This window comes from Artemia sp. Qi Xiang Cuo, chromosome 10 (genome assembly GCF_049724085.1).
Source record: "Artemia sp. Qi Xiang Cuo chromosome 10, ASM4972408v1, whole genome shotgun sequence".
Lineage (NCBI taxonomy): Eukaryota > Metazoa > Arthropoda > Branchiopoda > Anostraca > Artemiidae > Artemia > Artemia sp. Qi Xiang Cuo.
Genome location: NC_142803.1, coordinates 73,157,869 through 73,172,241, shown reverse-complemented (window position 1 = coordinate 73,172,241; position 14,373 = coordinate 73,157,869). Strand labels below are relative to the sequence as shown.

The following is a 14,373-nucleotide window of genomic DNA, read 5'->3' as shown; positions in this document are numbered from 1 at the left end:
AAACAAGCTAAGTTCTGCTCGTTGTAGAACGTTCCTAACATAAGCTTTGGAATATCGGCTGAGCCCCGCAAGAATAATCTAAATTCTGACTCAGTACAAAAACGAGCCAAGCATGATTTGTGGCATTTCGATGGATCGGGGCAAAACGAGCCTAGCCCTGACTTGCCGTTATTCTGGTTCAACCTGGTTGAAATCAGAATAACGCGCATGGAATTTCGATCTTCATTATTGATGAACCAAAGTTGAAAAAAATTTGGAAGAATAGGAAGATAAGTCTGCGAACCTTAGAATATTGGAAGCTACAGTGGTGATAGAGGTCAAGTATGGTTCTGAAGCATTTGCGCTCCGAAAAACGGAGGACATTGGATTGTTTTGGATGCCCGACTGACTGACCGTATTTCAAACGGTAGGCTTTTCGAAAATTATGGTATAATCCCGCTTTCTAGGGCTATGATGAAAGGCAGGTTTGGGATGGCTAGGACACGTTCGGTGGAGAAGGATGACAGATTGCCAAAGATTGTCCTTTTTGGCAAACCGTCAAGGGTTAAACGAAAAGCAGGTCATTCTCGGTTGGGTTGGGAGGATGTCGTAAGGAAAGATCTAAGGGAAATGTGAATTTCCTGGGAGGGTGGAAAAGGGAGGCTTTGAATAAATTAGGATGGAGAAGGAGCATCGGTAGATGTGTTGGCCTCAGGCAGCTTAGAGTTGCGGTGAGTTGTCTGTAATGTGGGCCATTGGCCCCTCCATCGTTAACCTCAGTTACAATGGGAGTAATTATTATCTTTAGAAAGAGTATTGAGTAATATTAATCTCACTTAAAATGCTTTTTGTTAAAAAAAACTATCATAGATTTTGCCAGTGTTTATAACTTATAGTCTTAAAACATTGCCTTAGAAGACGCTGGTCTCCTTTGAAAAATGTCTGGTTATCGATATAAAAAACTATCTTAGAAGATAAATTTTTTTCCAAAAAGTGAAATTGAATCTGTTTTTTCATTAGTTTGTTTTTTTAAGCGTGTTTTTCAATCTTCACTTGCTATGGGGCTAAGAGGAGATTGTATACCTCTGGTCAATCCTTGGTTATCCATGTTACGGTTTGTTTTAAGCACAAGGTGGCCCAGCAGTAATGGATGTAGGAAAATCAAAAAAAATGGTCACACAGAAACAGTTCAGGGTAGCTATTCAAGTACAAAAACTAGTGTGAGATATTTAAACCGCATGTACTGGGAATCCGGGTGTATTTACGATTTTTGTTTGGGGAGAGGGGTTAAAAACTTAAAAAAAACGTATCAAATTTGTTTTTATGTGTATTTTGTTACGTTTTACGAGTCGGAAAATTTCGGGGGGGGGGGGGGTCAAACCCAGTGACCCTCCCCCCTGGATACAGCCTTGACTGAGAGTAAATGAAGCTGAAGAGGTGATTTTTGGTAATGAGAAGATTGACCAAAGGGATCGCTTCATTTACCTGAGTAGTATTAGTAGTGAAGATGGTGGGTGCATTGAAGATGTTAAAAGTAGAATAGCCCAGGCCCAGGGTGTTTCGCATTCAAGGCCGGACCCAAAGGGGATGTTAGGTGGGTTTGACCCCCCCCCCCCGAAATTTTTTTCTGACTCGTAAAAACGTAGCAAAAATGGATATAATCAAATTTTGTATGTGTTTTTTTAGTTTTTTTTTGTGTAAACCCCCCCTCCCACCGAATTTTTTTTTAGTAAAACCCCATCCGAAAAAAAATTCCTGGTACGGCCTTGTTCGCAGTTGAAAAATGTTTTGGAAAAATAGGAAGGCAAGTCTGCAAACCAAGAATAGAGTATTAGATGCTACAGTGATTACTGTGGTCGAAATTTTTTTTGAAGCATGGGCGCTTCTAAAGACGGAGGAGGATTTGTTAGTTGTTTTTCAGAGGAATTGTCTGTTGATTCTTTTGTGTACCCCTCTGATTGACCGTATTTCAAGCAGTAAGCAGTATGAAGAATGTGGTCCTATCCCGCCTTTTAGGGCTATAATGAGAGAAACGGCGAGATGACTAGGATACGTTCTATCGACGAGGGATAACAGATATCCAAATATTGTCCTTTTTGGGTAACCGTCTAAGGCCAAAGGGAAAGCAGGTTATCTCTGAACAGGGCTGGAAAGAAATGAGGAGTGTACGCAGCTGGGGTAGCTTCAGGTGCCTTTGTGCCGTAGTGAGTTGTTAGTAGCAGTAGTAGTAGCAGTAGCTATGCCTGATTATTAACGTAATTCTTACCTTCTATTAAAACTTTATCTAGAAATGTAATCGCAGGTCTTGAGGATTAAATGTTCACGTGGATGACTATGTCCTTTGTCCTGTATTAATTGACAACTTCTGACAATTATGGTTAGCTTCCCAATTATTTGCATTGTGTGGTTCTAAAAAAGGTTTCAATTAAAATAACGGTGAATCTTTTATTTGCTTGGTTGTTTTTTTGTTTTTTTTCGACGCAGCCGTTTGTCGCATCAACAAACATATGAAATTTGACGAATGACACAGGATGAGCCAAGTGTATAGGCTTTCTACCATGGAGATTATAAGGGTGCCAATACGTAATGGCACCATCATTTTCAAGGACGCGGAATTTCGTGATGATGTTATATAGATAGATAAAAAAAAGAACACGTAGATATGAGGAAGAGCTTTTAAATGAGCCACCAATTATTTTTGTCTGATGGCTTTTAGAGACTTAACAGCCTCCATTCTGATGTCAGCCTGCCAGGCCTTACAAAAAAAAGAAAGGTGACAAAAAAAAAGATTTGACGAAAAACACATCGCTGTTATCGATGCAAAAAAGAAATTTTAATTTATTTTCAAGACGAAAGGCTAAAAACCTCTAGCCAAGGGTTTTTGACCACGGTGATTCCGATGGTAACCTTTTCATTTCGATCCTCTGCCATTTGAGTGGTTTAAAACTTCTTTAAATTTCCACAAAATTTGGTTTTGCTATGAATCCTGTATAAAACTTATCAGTCATGGACCACTTATAGAAAAATTTTTTCTTTCTAGACAGGTTTTTTAACGTGTTTTCAAACTTTCAGATACTATGTGACGCCAGATATTATGTGACCCTACTATGTAGGTAATGTCCGCACAACTATGGAGTTGTGCGTGTCAGTTTTATTTCACAGCGTTCTATATACTATCTTGCATACAGTGGCGTCGTTTGGGGGTGGCAAGGGGGGCAATTGCCCCCCCCCCCCACCTCCCCAAAAAAAAATTTGAAAAAAAGCTTTTATATAGCCAGTCCCTTGACTCTCTGGATGTGGAACTTTTTTTCCAACTCAATAAAAATGCTGGAGCTACGCCCCTGCTTACATATTCACGGCCACTGGAATTGTTGGATCTCGAAACATAAAACTTTGAAAAATAACATTGGTTTGTTCACTGTATTTTTGCGGTTATATTTCATCAGTTTCATCAGTTTACAAGGCACAAGTCTATTTGGCTCCTGAATCTTCTTTGGTATTCAATTGTCCTTTTTTGGTTTTAATATGCATATTTTTTTGCAGGTATTGCCACCGTCGCGCTCCTATGGACGTGCTAGTAAAACACCACCGGGTACTGTGAATCTCGAACGCTCGTACCAAATTTGCAAGGCCGTAATTCAGAGCAGCCCCAATTGTCGGCAACTTGAAAACCAACTCAAACCGCCGTCCATTCCTAATAAAGAAGCAAGGATGAGAGCCGCGACTAGCTCGGAAAAAGCATCCAGTGTATTGATGGTAAACTCAGCCCAGAGACCTCTTGCACCTAGGTTGCCATCTATGAATGAGCATAATGTAAGGCCAACAGCAATTGTCATGCCAACACCGACTGTACAGCCGAAACTTGGAAGCGAACAAGTAATTATATTGTTATTAATAATCAATTCTTATAATTCTAATAACCAAGTTAGTACTGTAGATATATCGCAGTATATAAATAATAGACAGTATGATCGTTCCCTATCTCACCCATTATGAAAACCTGGACCGAGGTGCGAGTGCTCCGGAGAACGTAAAAACATAAGTAACATTAGATCTTATCCCGGGTAGACGAGTCAGATTTCTCTTGAACGCGAAGCTTGGCTTCAACGTTGGAACACTAAATTTTAAAGAAACTAATTTTAAATTAATATATTTCAATGCATATATGAAAATTTGTAATTACAAGTGCAATGTTATTACTAGATGCTTTTAAGAATTACAAGTAGGTTTCGAAGTCTCGAGTTGGTTTCAAAGGCATTTTGAGAAAGTTTCTGCCAAAATACGTGTTCCAGGGTAATTGGACCGCTGACACATACTAACATTAGTAACCGGGTTACTAATGTTAGTATGTGTCAGCGGTCCAATGTTACTAATGTTACTAATTACTAATGTTACTAATGTTAGTATGTGTCAGCGGTCCTTTCATTAGCGGGTTAAACCCGCTAATGAAAGAGTATATGGGAGGAGCTGTTTGTACGCACCGAGAATGAAGAGCCAGAAATCGTCTTCGGTCTCATTCTAAGTCACCCTAAAGTGATAATTATTGGTTGCAAACGACAAGACTTAGGGTGATATCTACATCTTAGGGTTATATCCTAAGTCGTCACCCTATAGATAAACATCAACAACAAGAAGAACAATAGCGAATTCTTTTCTCAAGACAGTGGAATTCTATATTTGAATGAATATTTTGACCGTGCCCCGTCCTCAACAAAACATGAAAATACAAAGGAAAAGAGACACAATAAAGTACGACTATTAAAACTAAAATCAAGAATTTTAAAACAGTCCCAGCGAACTTACTTCAGCAAAGTCCAACCAGGAATTTTAATTCAATTATTGAATTTTACTGTTGCTCTGCTGCGTTTTACTGTTGCGAAAAGAATTCCTGTTGCTCTTGTTGTTCTTGATGCTTATGCTGGAAAGGCTGGAAAGGCTGGAAAGGCTGGAAAATGCTGGAAAGGCAGTGTCCTCTTTGTCAGGGTCATTTACCTTTCATAGATTGCTTTCAAACATCCGCTATTTGACTGATTCGGCGGGAATATCAAGTCTTCCGGGTGTACTCTGTAAGAGATAATAACAAATACTTATCTGGGAACTTGTCAACTGAAGCGCCATAGGCAACTAGGCGAATAACAACATTAGTCACGTGTACTCCACTGTCAACATTGCTTATTTACAAACCCCTGAATGTGTATCACATTTTACAATTATTGTCCCTTATTGTTATCTGTATATAATTTTACTTTTTTTTCCATTTTTGAAAAAATAAATTTTTTATTTATATATGACTTCATTTATCCTGAGTTATCCTAGGTTACTCAGTTATCCTAGGTCATAGTTATTCCTGTTAGCAGGTATAACTTATCCGACAACTAATTCAGGCCGTTTTAAGTAATAACCCTTCTATACTTCTGCGTCATTTATTATCACGTATTTATGGTATAATTCATTTGTGCTCATAACCAGTATTAATTTTTTTTTCTGTCCCTGTCACGCCCTTAGGACAGCTTGCCTGTGCAAGTTCATGGGCAGGCTAGAAGATTTAGTTGAACGATTTTGTTCTACATGTATTATATATCTTGTTAAGTTTTATTCTTATTAATAAACTTACCTTGACTAACTAAAATAACTTGCCTCTCATTACAGGCAATCTAACGGTCTTATGTCAATTTTAAATTCTTGGTCAGCATGCCTAAGACTCTGGGCAGGCATACATTTCCAAAAACTAATAAACAAGTATGTGTCCAATAAAAGAGTCATCCATACTTCCGCCATTTACCCGTGCCCCAGCCATTTAAACATTTGCCTCTCAATTAATTGGACTATCTGTCTTGGCTTTTCTCTGTCTACAATTAGCCATTTCTTGATGCAACCTATGCAACCTGCAAAATACTTGATAACTTCAATTCAAAATCAACGGAATTAGTGTTGTTATTATTGCAATTCGTCAATCGGAACAGTACAGAGAATTTTAAACTTCGCATAAGAAAGTATACTTTCTCTTTTTTTCGCTTTTTGGTCTTTTTAACAGATCTAATCATTAAAATTATATTATTATGAAGAATGCTTTTGGTTAAACAAAAAAAATAAAGCTTTGTATTCGAGGGCTATTGCTATCCTCTGTTTCTAGATGACGGGCCTTTGTGTGGCGTCAAAAACGATTGATCAGTTCATTTGCACATTGACGAGGTAGGGAAAGTAAACCCCAATTAGGAAGACTCTAGTTAATTACCTTTTTTGACCTTTTTTGACGCTGTTCCCTTCTAGAGTGCTGGAGAAAAAAAATGCACATGAGAGTTTCAAGCTCTTTTTCGTAATTCAGGGAACTGTGTCTTCAATTATTATATTGTACCGTTAATATAAACATAAATAGTTTTTATCATCATTCAAATTTTAACTTTAATCTTCTAAATATTATTTTGGTTTTCATTTACCAAGGGGGCTGGAAGGGCGTGGTGCACAAGAGGGGAGGGGGTGTAAGCCTCGGGTGAATTGTACCCTTGTTATCCTTACCAGCCTTTCAACTCTAGAAATGACACCAAAAGTACTAATTTTAATTCAACGTGGCACTTAAAGGGGTTATTAAGACAAATTAACAAAAGGCACGTAGATATGATAAAGAGCTATGAAATGAACCATTAACTATCTCTATAAGATCATGTGCTTCCAGATTTCGTTTTACTTCCTTGCACTTCCAAAAACTATCAATCAAACTATTTCCTTCGTCAAAAAAGCTATCCTAAGGATTATTTGGATTTACTTGATTTAAGACGGATAATGAGGTACTGTAGATGCCTTTATAAGTGGTGCCAATTTGCAAAAGTCTAGGAGGATTTTCGTCTTTTAAATTTCTTCATTGAAAATGCCAACAGAAAGGTTAGTTTTAATGATTATGCCCCAAGAAAGATATTTTTCAAAATCTAAGAGGGGAACAGGCCCCCTCTTTTGGTTGCAAGATTTGGTCTTCTCGGTAGTAAGCTACTGGAATTTTTCTTCCTTGTCTGACTGTAGTTTTGTCGCTTCTCATTAGTTGACCCAAAGTGTAACTTAACCCGGTTTTTAAAAAGCTGGGGCTTTTTTTTCTCGAGAAATTAAGAATGATATAATTGTCTGGCGAAAATACACCATCACAATTAACCAGTAGAATGAATGCCCGCCTTTTAACTCAGTACTTGGTGTCAGTGATCACTTTTTTTTCTCTTTGATTAAATGGTAATGATGGCAAACCTTTTAAGACAGGTCCGCATTTTGGAACACTCTTTGAGGGCCTTTTTTGCTCAACAGATTGGCGGGACAATTTTTTTCAAAAAATAAGTAGTAATGAGGTTGGTTTGGGAAAATACGTCATAACAATTTACCGATGGAATAAAAGCGCACTTTTTAACACAGGTCGAGGTGACAGTAATCTCTTTTTTTCTCTTCGATGCAATGGCCTATGGCGGACTTTTTAAGATCAGCGCACTTTGAAATTTTGAAATGTCGAAGACAGTTTATTTTTCTCTTGTTCATCCTTATTTCCTTTATTGTACTTCAGTTTAGTCATCTACTTTTGTATCTGTTTGTAGACCATTTAAAATTTTACAAAATAAAGCACTTAAAATCCTTTTTAATATTAATCGCTCAGCTTCAGTAAGACATCTATACGAGTCTTCCGGTATATTTTCTGTAAATCTGATGTCTATTTCCCGTATTTGCCATGATTTAACTTTTGATCAACTCCCGTCAAAATTTTCTTTTTTTATGATAAATTCATTTTTCATCGGATTTAAGACTTCCATCTCTAAAACTCACTCATTTAAATTTTAGAATACAGCCTTTTTTTGCTCAACAGATTTTTTTTTTTTTATTATTATTATTATTATTTATACTTACGGAGTTGTATATTTTTTTCTATCAGTATTTGTTACTCAAGATGAACTCTTGTGTTTTAAGTTTACCATCAAAGCCATATGGTGAAAGAGCAGAAATTGAATATTTTGTCCAACTTCACTCTAGTCAAAAAAACTATATTATGCTAAACATAACAACAATAGAGAGAGGAGGGGAACACGCAAAGAGCCTAGTCAGTTCCAAAAGGCTTGTAGAGATTGCGCCAATTTGGAGAAAACGTCTCCAAAATTGAGGAACACAACAGAAACTGATGTATTATCAGAAGAAGTGAGTTATAGGAAATCAGAGGAGGTCATGTGGAGCTTATAAAACAAAATTCGCAAGCGAAAATGGGCAAACCAAAACCAAACGATAAACAACTACGAGCGTAGACAAATACCACAAAATGAAAACAAAAAAATAAGCAAAGTGGTAAAAAAAATTACAGTATGTAGACGGTGAGAGGCGCCATTTACCCCCCCCCCCCACCCCACCCGCAAAAAACATCGCTTAAGGAAAATACACCGCGAAACAAAAAGGGCAAGCGAAAATTCACAAAACATGTCATGAGCACTATTCAATGGAGGCTTCTCTTTTAAGGATTTTAGAGGATTTGGCGTTCAATCTGACATACAAGCCGGAATTCACATTGCCATGTCGCTTTATCATTTTTGCTTGACAATAATTGCTGATTATTGGCAGAACTTTGCATTATTCCTGTAGTTATTGCCGGAATTGAGTTGATAGATATTTTCTTCTTTAGTATTAATAAATCCTACAAGCCATAAGAAGTGCTGAATTCAGCTATTTCTATGCATTTTATTTATATTTCTGCAATTAGAGGGTAACTAGGGGGAGGGGATATATGATGATGTAACTGACTCTATTATTTAAATTTAATGTGTTGTTGAATAAATTTATATCTTTCTGTGAATCTATCTATCTATTCAACTGTCAAACCTCAACACATATTGCAAACTTTTTCTAAATATTTTCATCAAAACGACAAGAGGATAAAATTCCCTCCCTCCCCGATACCTCAGTATTTATCCCCAGGACCTCATGCTGAAAGTTAAAAAATTTTGGTTCAAAAATGTAATTTTTGAACCAGCACATTTTATAGCGTATTGGAAGTTCTTAATCTTTGTGTGTAAACTGCTCTTGGGATGAAGGAGGAGCGTGCATAACTGAACTGGCCTCGGGCGGCGTGGTGCTGCTTTGAGTTGTTAGTAGTAGTAGTAGTAATAATAGTAACTGCTCTTGATTTTACTTATATATGCTTACTTTTCGTATAAATCAGCCAAGGCAGCGTGCTATAACAGCAGAAGTTTCTATATCATCTTCACTGCCACAATCTGCCGCCACACCAGTCATTGTTGGCCCTGGTGGTGTTTTAGTCCAGCAAAGTCAAACCCCCATAGTCCTCTCTCTGCCACCTAGAAGTGAGTCTCAGCCTCAAATTACGTCTCAAGTAACTGTCGTCAATCAGTCCCCGAGGGATTTAGCACCAACGCCAGTCCAGCAACAACCAAGGCTATTGCAAGTAAGTTTATGTTATTAGCAAGCTTTCAACGGGGGGGGGGGGTCAAAGAGGCGCATAAAGCGTCCGTAAAAAGTTGAATAACTCCTTTTCAGTGACATTCAAATTGTGCAAATAAATGTAAAATATATAAATAAATGTGGTCTTTTTATAAAACTTGATTATGTCATTTGTATATATGTTTAAGTCTTATTATAATTTATTAAATGTCTTATTATACAATCTACATATTTTATAAATATTATATTTTATAAATATATTTTTTATTTTACTATATTTATTTATATTAAAATTTTTTTTATAAATTTATATACATATATATTTATAAGTTTATTGATTGCTAACGAGCCGCTTGTTTTTTTTTTGTACACAAGTCTGCTTTTTCATCTTAGAACTGGGGGTTTGAAGTCAATATTTCTTACGAAAGTTGAAATATTTACTGTAAAAATATGTTTATTTTCAAATTGTGATAGTTAAGATACAGTTTGGAAATGTCTTCTTGAAACGAATTCATAAAGCATGTAACTCATTTGTAAATTTCTGAAACTAATTTTCAATTTCTGGGTTAATTAGATATAGAAAATATTGTAAATAAAAACCTATTAACAAAGCTACATTAATTATGCTTTTAAATAAACAAAGCTAAACAGGAATTTTGTTTTTATTATTAATACTTTTTTTGTAACCTTCGGGTCTCCCTAATATTTAAAACATTTTCCACTGTAAAAAAAATTGTCAGTTCAAAATCTGGATTTTAAATATGCAGGTCTGCATAGAATCTAGCTCATGAAAAATGCTGTTCCATTACAATTGGGATAATTTATTATCCCATAATTAATTTATTTTATTATAATTTATAATAGGATAATTAATTAGGATATTATTAGGATATAGGATATTAATTAGGATATAGGATTATTAGGATATATAGGATATTAATTAGGATTAATTACGATATAGGATATTAATTAGGATATAGGATATTAAGGATAGGATAATTAATTTATTTATAATTGGGATAGTTTATTATCTAGATTGTGAATTTAACAACGGTGCTCAAAAGGAAAATCGCAATTTTGGATTTTGCGATTTCAAGAGTCAGGGTCATTGATTTCATGGGTCGGGGATTGGGGGTTTGTAAATTTCGATGATCCGCAGTCTACAGTTCTACAATCCAGTTTTATAAACCGTGTTTCTAACTTCTTTGTTTCATTGATAATCCTGAATTTTTTAACAATTTTGATCTATCTGTGGGAAATATTTCGAATCAGATATAAATGAATTCAGTTCCTTGTCATAAGTTTAAGTTCGTTTGGTTTTTTTTATTCTTTCTTTTTTGTTCTTTTTTTCTATTATTCTCAAGCCATATACTATGTCATGGCAATTGCAATTCACAAGCCTTATGAGGCATGTGAATTGGAGCACGCTCCCGCTTTACTTCATCCTGTTCGTGATATCTTTTTATTCCCTCCCTGTTTTTCCTATTTTGTTTTGCCGCAGCTGTATTGCAAAAAAGCACTAATTTTTGAATCTACGACAGGCATTATTGTTGTGATAAATAAGTCTGTTTCATGACTATTGTGACAATGATGAAAGGCTTTAAAGATTAAAGGCTTTAAATTTTCCCTAATATATTGAAATATAAATACTTAGGGAAATAATCTAATAAAAATGAAAAGAAACCCCTGTCATTGGAGACACTCATTTTTGACAGTTTCATTTAAAAGACTCTAAGAAACGCCATTACCTGTCATATAAACCCTAGTTTGATTTGAGAGGCCTTTAGATATGATGGAGAAGTTTTGCGATTGATTGTTAATTTATTCAGTTTATTAGCGCTTATTACCGTTTGTTATTATATTTATTTCAGTTTATTACCGTTTATTATTATATTTATTTCAGTTTATTAGCGTTTATTACCGTTTATTAGCGTTTATTACCGTTTCTTATTATATTTATTTTAGTTTATTAGCGTTTATTACCTTTTATTAGCGTTTATTACCGCTTATTAGCGTTTATTACCGTTTATTATTATATTTATTTCAGTTTATTAGCGTTTATTACGTTTATTTCAGTTTAATACCGTACCCTGATATCTATGACAGACCGACAAATTCTAATTATAAATCAGAGGGGATTTTAAAAAGAAGTAAAAAAAGTAGAAAATATTTAAAATTTTTGAATGAAAAATTGAAAATAATGCTTAATAATCGTATCTAATAAAGCTTCCATTATCTTTCGAAATGTTGTTTCATTTAGTTTTCTTAAATTTTTCTGGATTTTTTGATTTGCATTCTACTATTATTTAATTTTCTAAAAGAAACTGGCTAAAATGAGAATTTGTGGAACTGTGAGAATTTTTGGATTTTGTGCAAAGCGTGGATATTGGCGAATGACTCACTTTATGGTTGTTAGGTATTTGATTTTAATTCTTATAATTTTGTCTTTTATTGAATTTTATTTATCTTTTAATTTTTTTTGCTACTTTCTTCATTGGTTTAATTGGTTTTGTTGACTTTCTGCGTTTGTTTTTGGTTTTTTGTTCGGCAATTTCCTTATTATTTTGTTCGCGCTGAAGAGGCGGTTATTCTCTCGAAATATTCGCTTTGTATGTTTCTTCAGTATTTTCGTTTGGCCTATAAAAACCCCATTTTTGATCGTTTTTTTTTTCTTTATTTCTATGTGAAAAAAAAGGGTGCTACACTGGATTGCACATTCTAAACCGGCGCTGCCCTTCTGTTACTAGCCCTTGATTCAGGAAGTGCAATGGCGGGTTGGGGCCTGCCATCGTGAGTTTTCCCACACCCATTCTGTTTACATACCCTAAATTTCCCCTGGTAAATTTCCCCTAAATATCCAAATTTTAATTATTAGAATTAAAATTTGGAACTGGGTCGACCCTGACTGAGCTTATAAAGTCACGCCGCTGATTTCCACTGTGGATTAAACTTTTCTTCAACAAGTTAATATCTTTCAATTCAACTCAATCCAAACTTTTTATTTCCTCCGAATACGAAGAGTAAAACTAATAATAATAAAAAAGATAAATAAATAACCGATAATCAACAGGCCATAAAATTCTTTTAAACTATAAGTACGCTATAAGTACGTAAGTACTATAAGTACTATAAGTAAACTATAAGTACGCTATAACTATAAGACAAAAAGTACGCAAAGGCCTTCAATCAAGCTTACCACACAGATTAACACTTCATTCAATAAATATTAAATTAACACTTAAAATTAACACTTCATTCACTAATTAATAAAAAAAATAAATAAAATAAAATTAATTAAGCTTCGATGGCAGCTTTATATAAATTATGAGAAAAAACAGGTAATTTGGATAAAAACTTCTTTTGCTTTTTCTCCAAAACATCAACAGGGTTTTTTATTTTATATGTATTCATTAAAAAAGTAGTTGATTCAGATTTAGAAAAGCGGCAAAGGAACTTAGCAAAATAAAAAAAAAATGTGGTTTTTACATGCACAATATTACTAATTCTAAAAAACGGGAGAAGCGATGAAAAAACTAAAATCTGAGGCAAAGCGAATGTATTATATACCCGAGCCAGTGATTTCCGAGAAAGAAGATCGCTCATTTCAGTATAAATGAGCAACAAATAGAGCAAAATCTGTACCAAAAATGCGAAGCGCAACAAAATCTGTACCAAAAATGCGAAGCGCAACAAAATCTGTACCAAAATGCGAAGAGCAACAAAATCTGTACCACAACTAAGAGGCCTCTCCTACTGTGAACGATTGGAAAAGCTGTCAGTTTCTTATATCTCCTATCGACTCTTCCGAGGTGATCTTATTGAATGTTCAAAGCTATGTCACAAGTACTACCCTAACCAGATTGAACCAGAGGAAATACTCTTCTTCAACAAAAACAATCTGCTTTGAGGACTTTAAGCTAAAACACTTTCAATAAAGAAGTTGGAAGGTGGGCCCTCTCAAACCAAGTAGTCAAGGAATGGAACAACATCTCTCAAGAAGTGGTTATGGCTGACTCTACCAACTCTTTCAAGAGAGTATTGACAAGTTTTTTAGCGAAAGTAATTTTAATAAAGGCTAAAGTCTTCTATTGCAGTATATTATTATTATTGTATAAAACTACCCTATTACAGATCCAGACGTCAATGCCATCTACCAGTGAAGCTCAGTCTACCGATAAAGTAAATATAATTGTATTAAATTCCGTCCCACAAGCTGAGTCCAGTGTTGTTCAAATACTCGGTGCTCCCTCCGGCTCAACTTTGGTTCATGGAACTTCTGCACCTTTATTAATTCCTAACCAGACGCGACCTATGTTTACTTCTGCACCTCTGGTTGGGGTTATGCAAGATGGAGCCCTTAAAATTTTGCAGGTAAATCTCTTCTTTTCTTGAGTCTATAGCTACTGACATCACTATGTAATAAACTTTCCGGTTTGTGATACTGCTGTTTGTCCGGGGTTATCTTAGCGTTCTTCAGGTTGAGATTTGAAGTCGTTGCTAATTTTAGATATTCGAAAAAAATTAGGAAGACATGGGATTCAGTAACGTAGCATTTGCTACGTTACTAAACTACGTTACGTTGCTACGTACGCAACGGCTACGTGGTTCTATCGTCGTGATATTTTTTTTTGTACGCAGTTGCCCTCCCGTATGTTCTCTATCCTCCCCTTCTTTTTAAAGACAAATCTCCGATTTGTATTGAGTTCGCATTTTCTTTTTAACATATTGCAAATTTTTGCTTTTTTTCCTATTTTTTTTTTTTTTTAGTATCATTGAATTAGTTTCGACATTTTAAATTAAAGAGCCGTTCGAATTAGCTAAGATTAAGCTGGATATTTTTTACTATACATCTGAAAGTGTTCTCTATGCATAACCTTTTTTTCCAGAATATAAATACTTGGTGTTATTTTTTTACGTATTTATTCAGTTATATTTTTAATCCTATTGTAAATCGTTGCTCTGTTTCATTTGTTGAAGTATTTT

The 14,373-nt window shown here is 35.0% G+C and overlaps 1 protein-coding gene across 2 annotated transcripts in view; it reads left to right on the top strand.

The window, feature by feature from the left end:
• Asx (transcriptional regulator additional sex combs) overlaps positions 1–14,373 on the top strand; it is an 89,095-nt gene that overhangs the window by 61,156 nt on the left and 13,566 nt on the right. For both annotated transcript variants that reach the window (XM_089095708.1, XM_089095707.1), the window contains exons 6-8: positions 3,523–3,855; positions 9,152–9,394; positions 13,522–13,761. In XM_089095708.1, the coding sequence (XP_088951834.1) occupies positions 3,523–3,855; positions 9,152–9,394; positions 13,522–13,761 (816 nt within the window). The remainder of the gene's footprint in view (positions 1–3,522; positions 3,856–9,151; positions 9,395–13,521; positions 13,762–14,373) is intronic.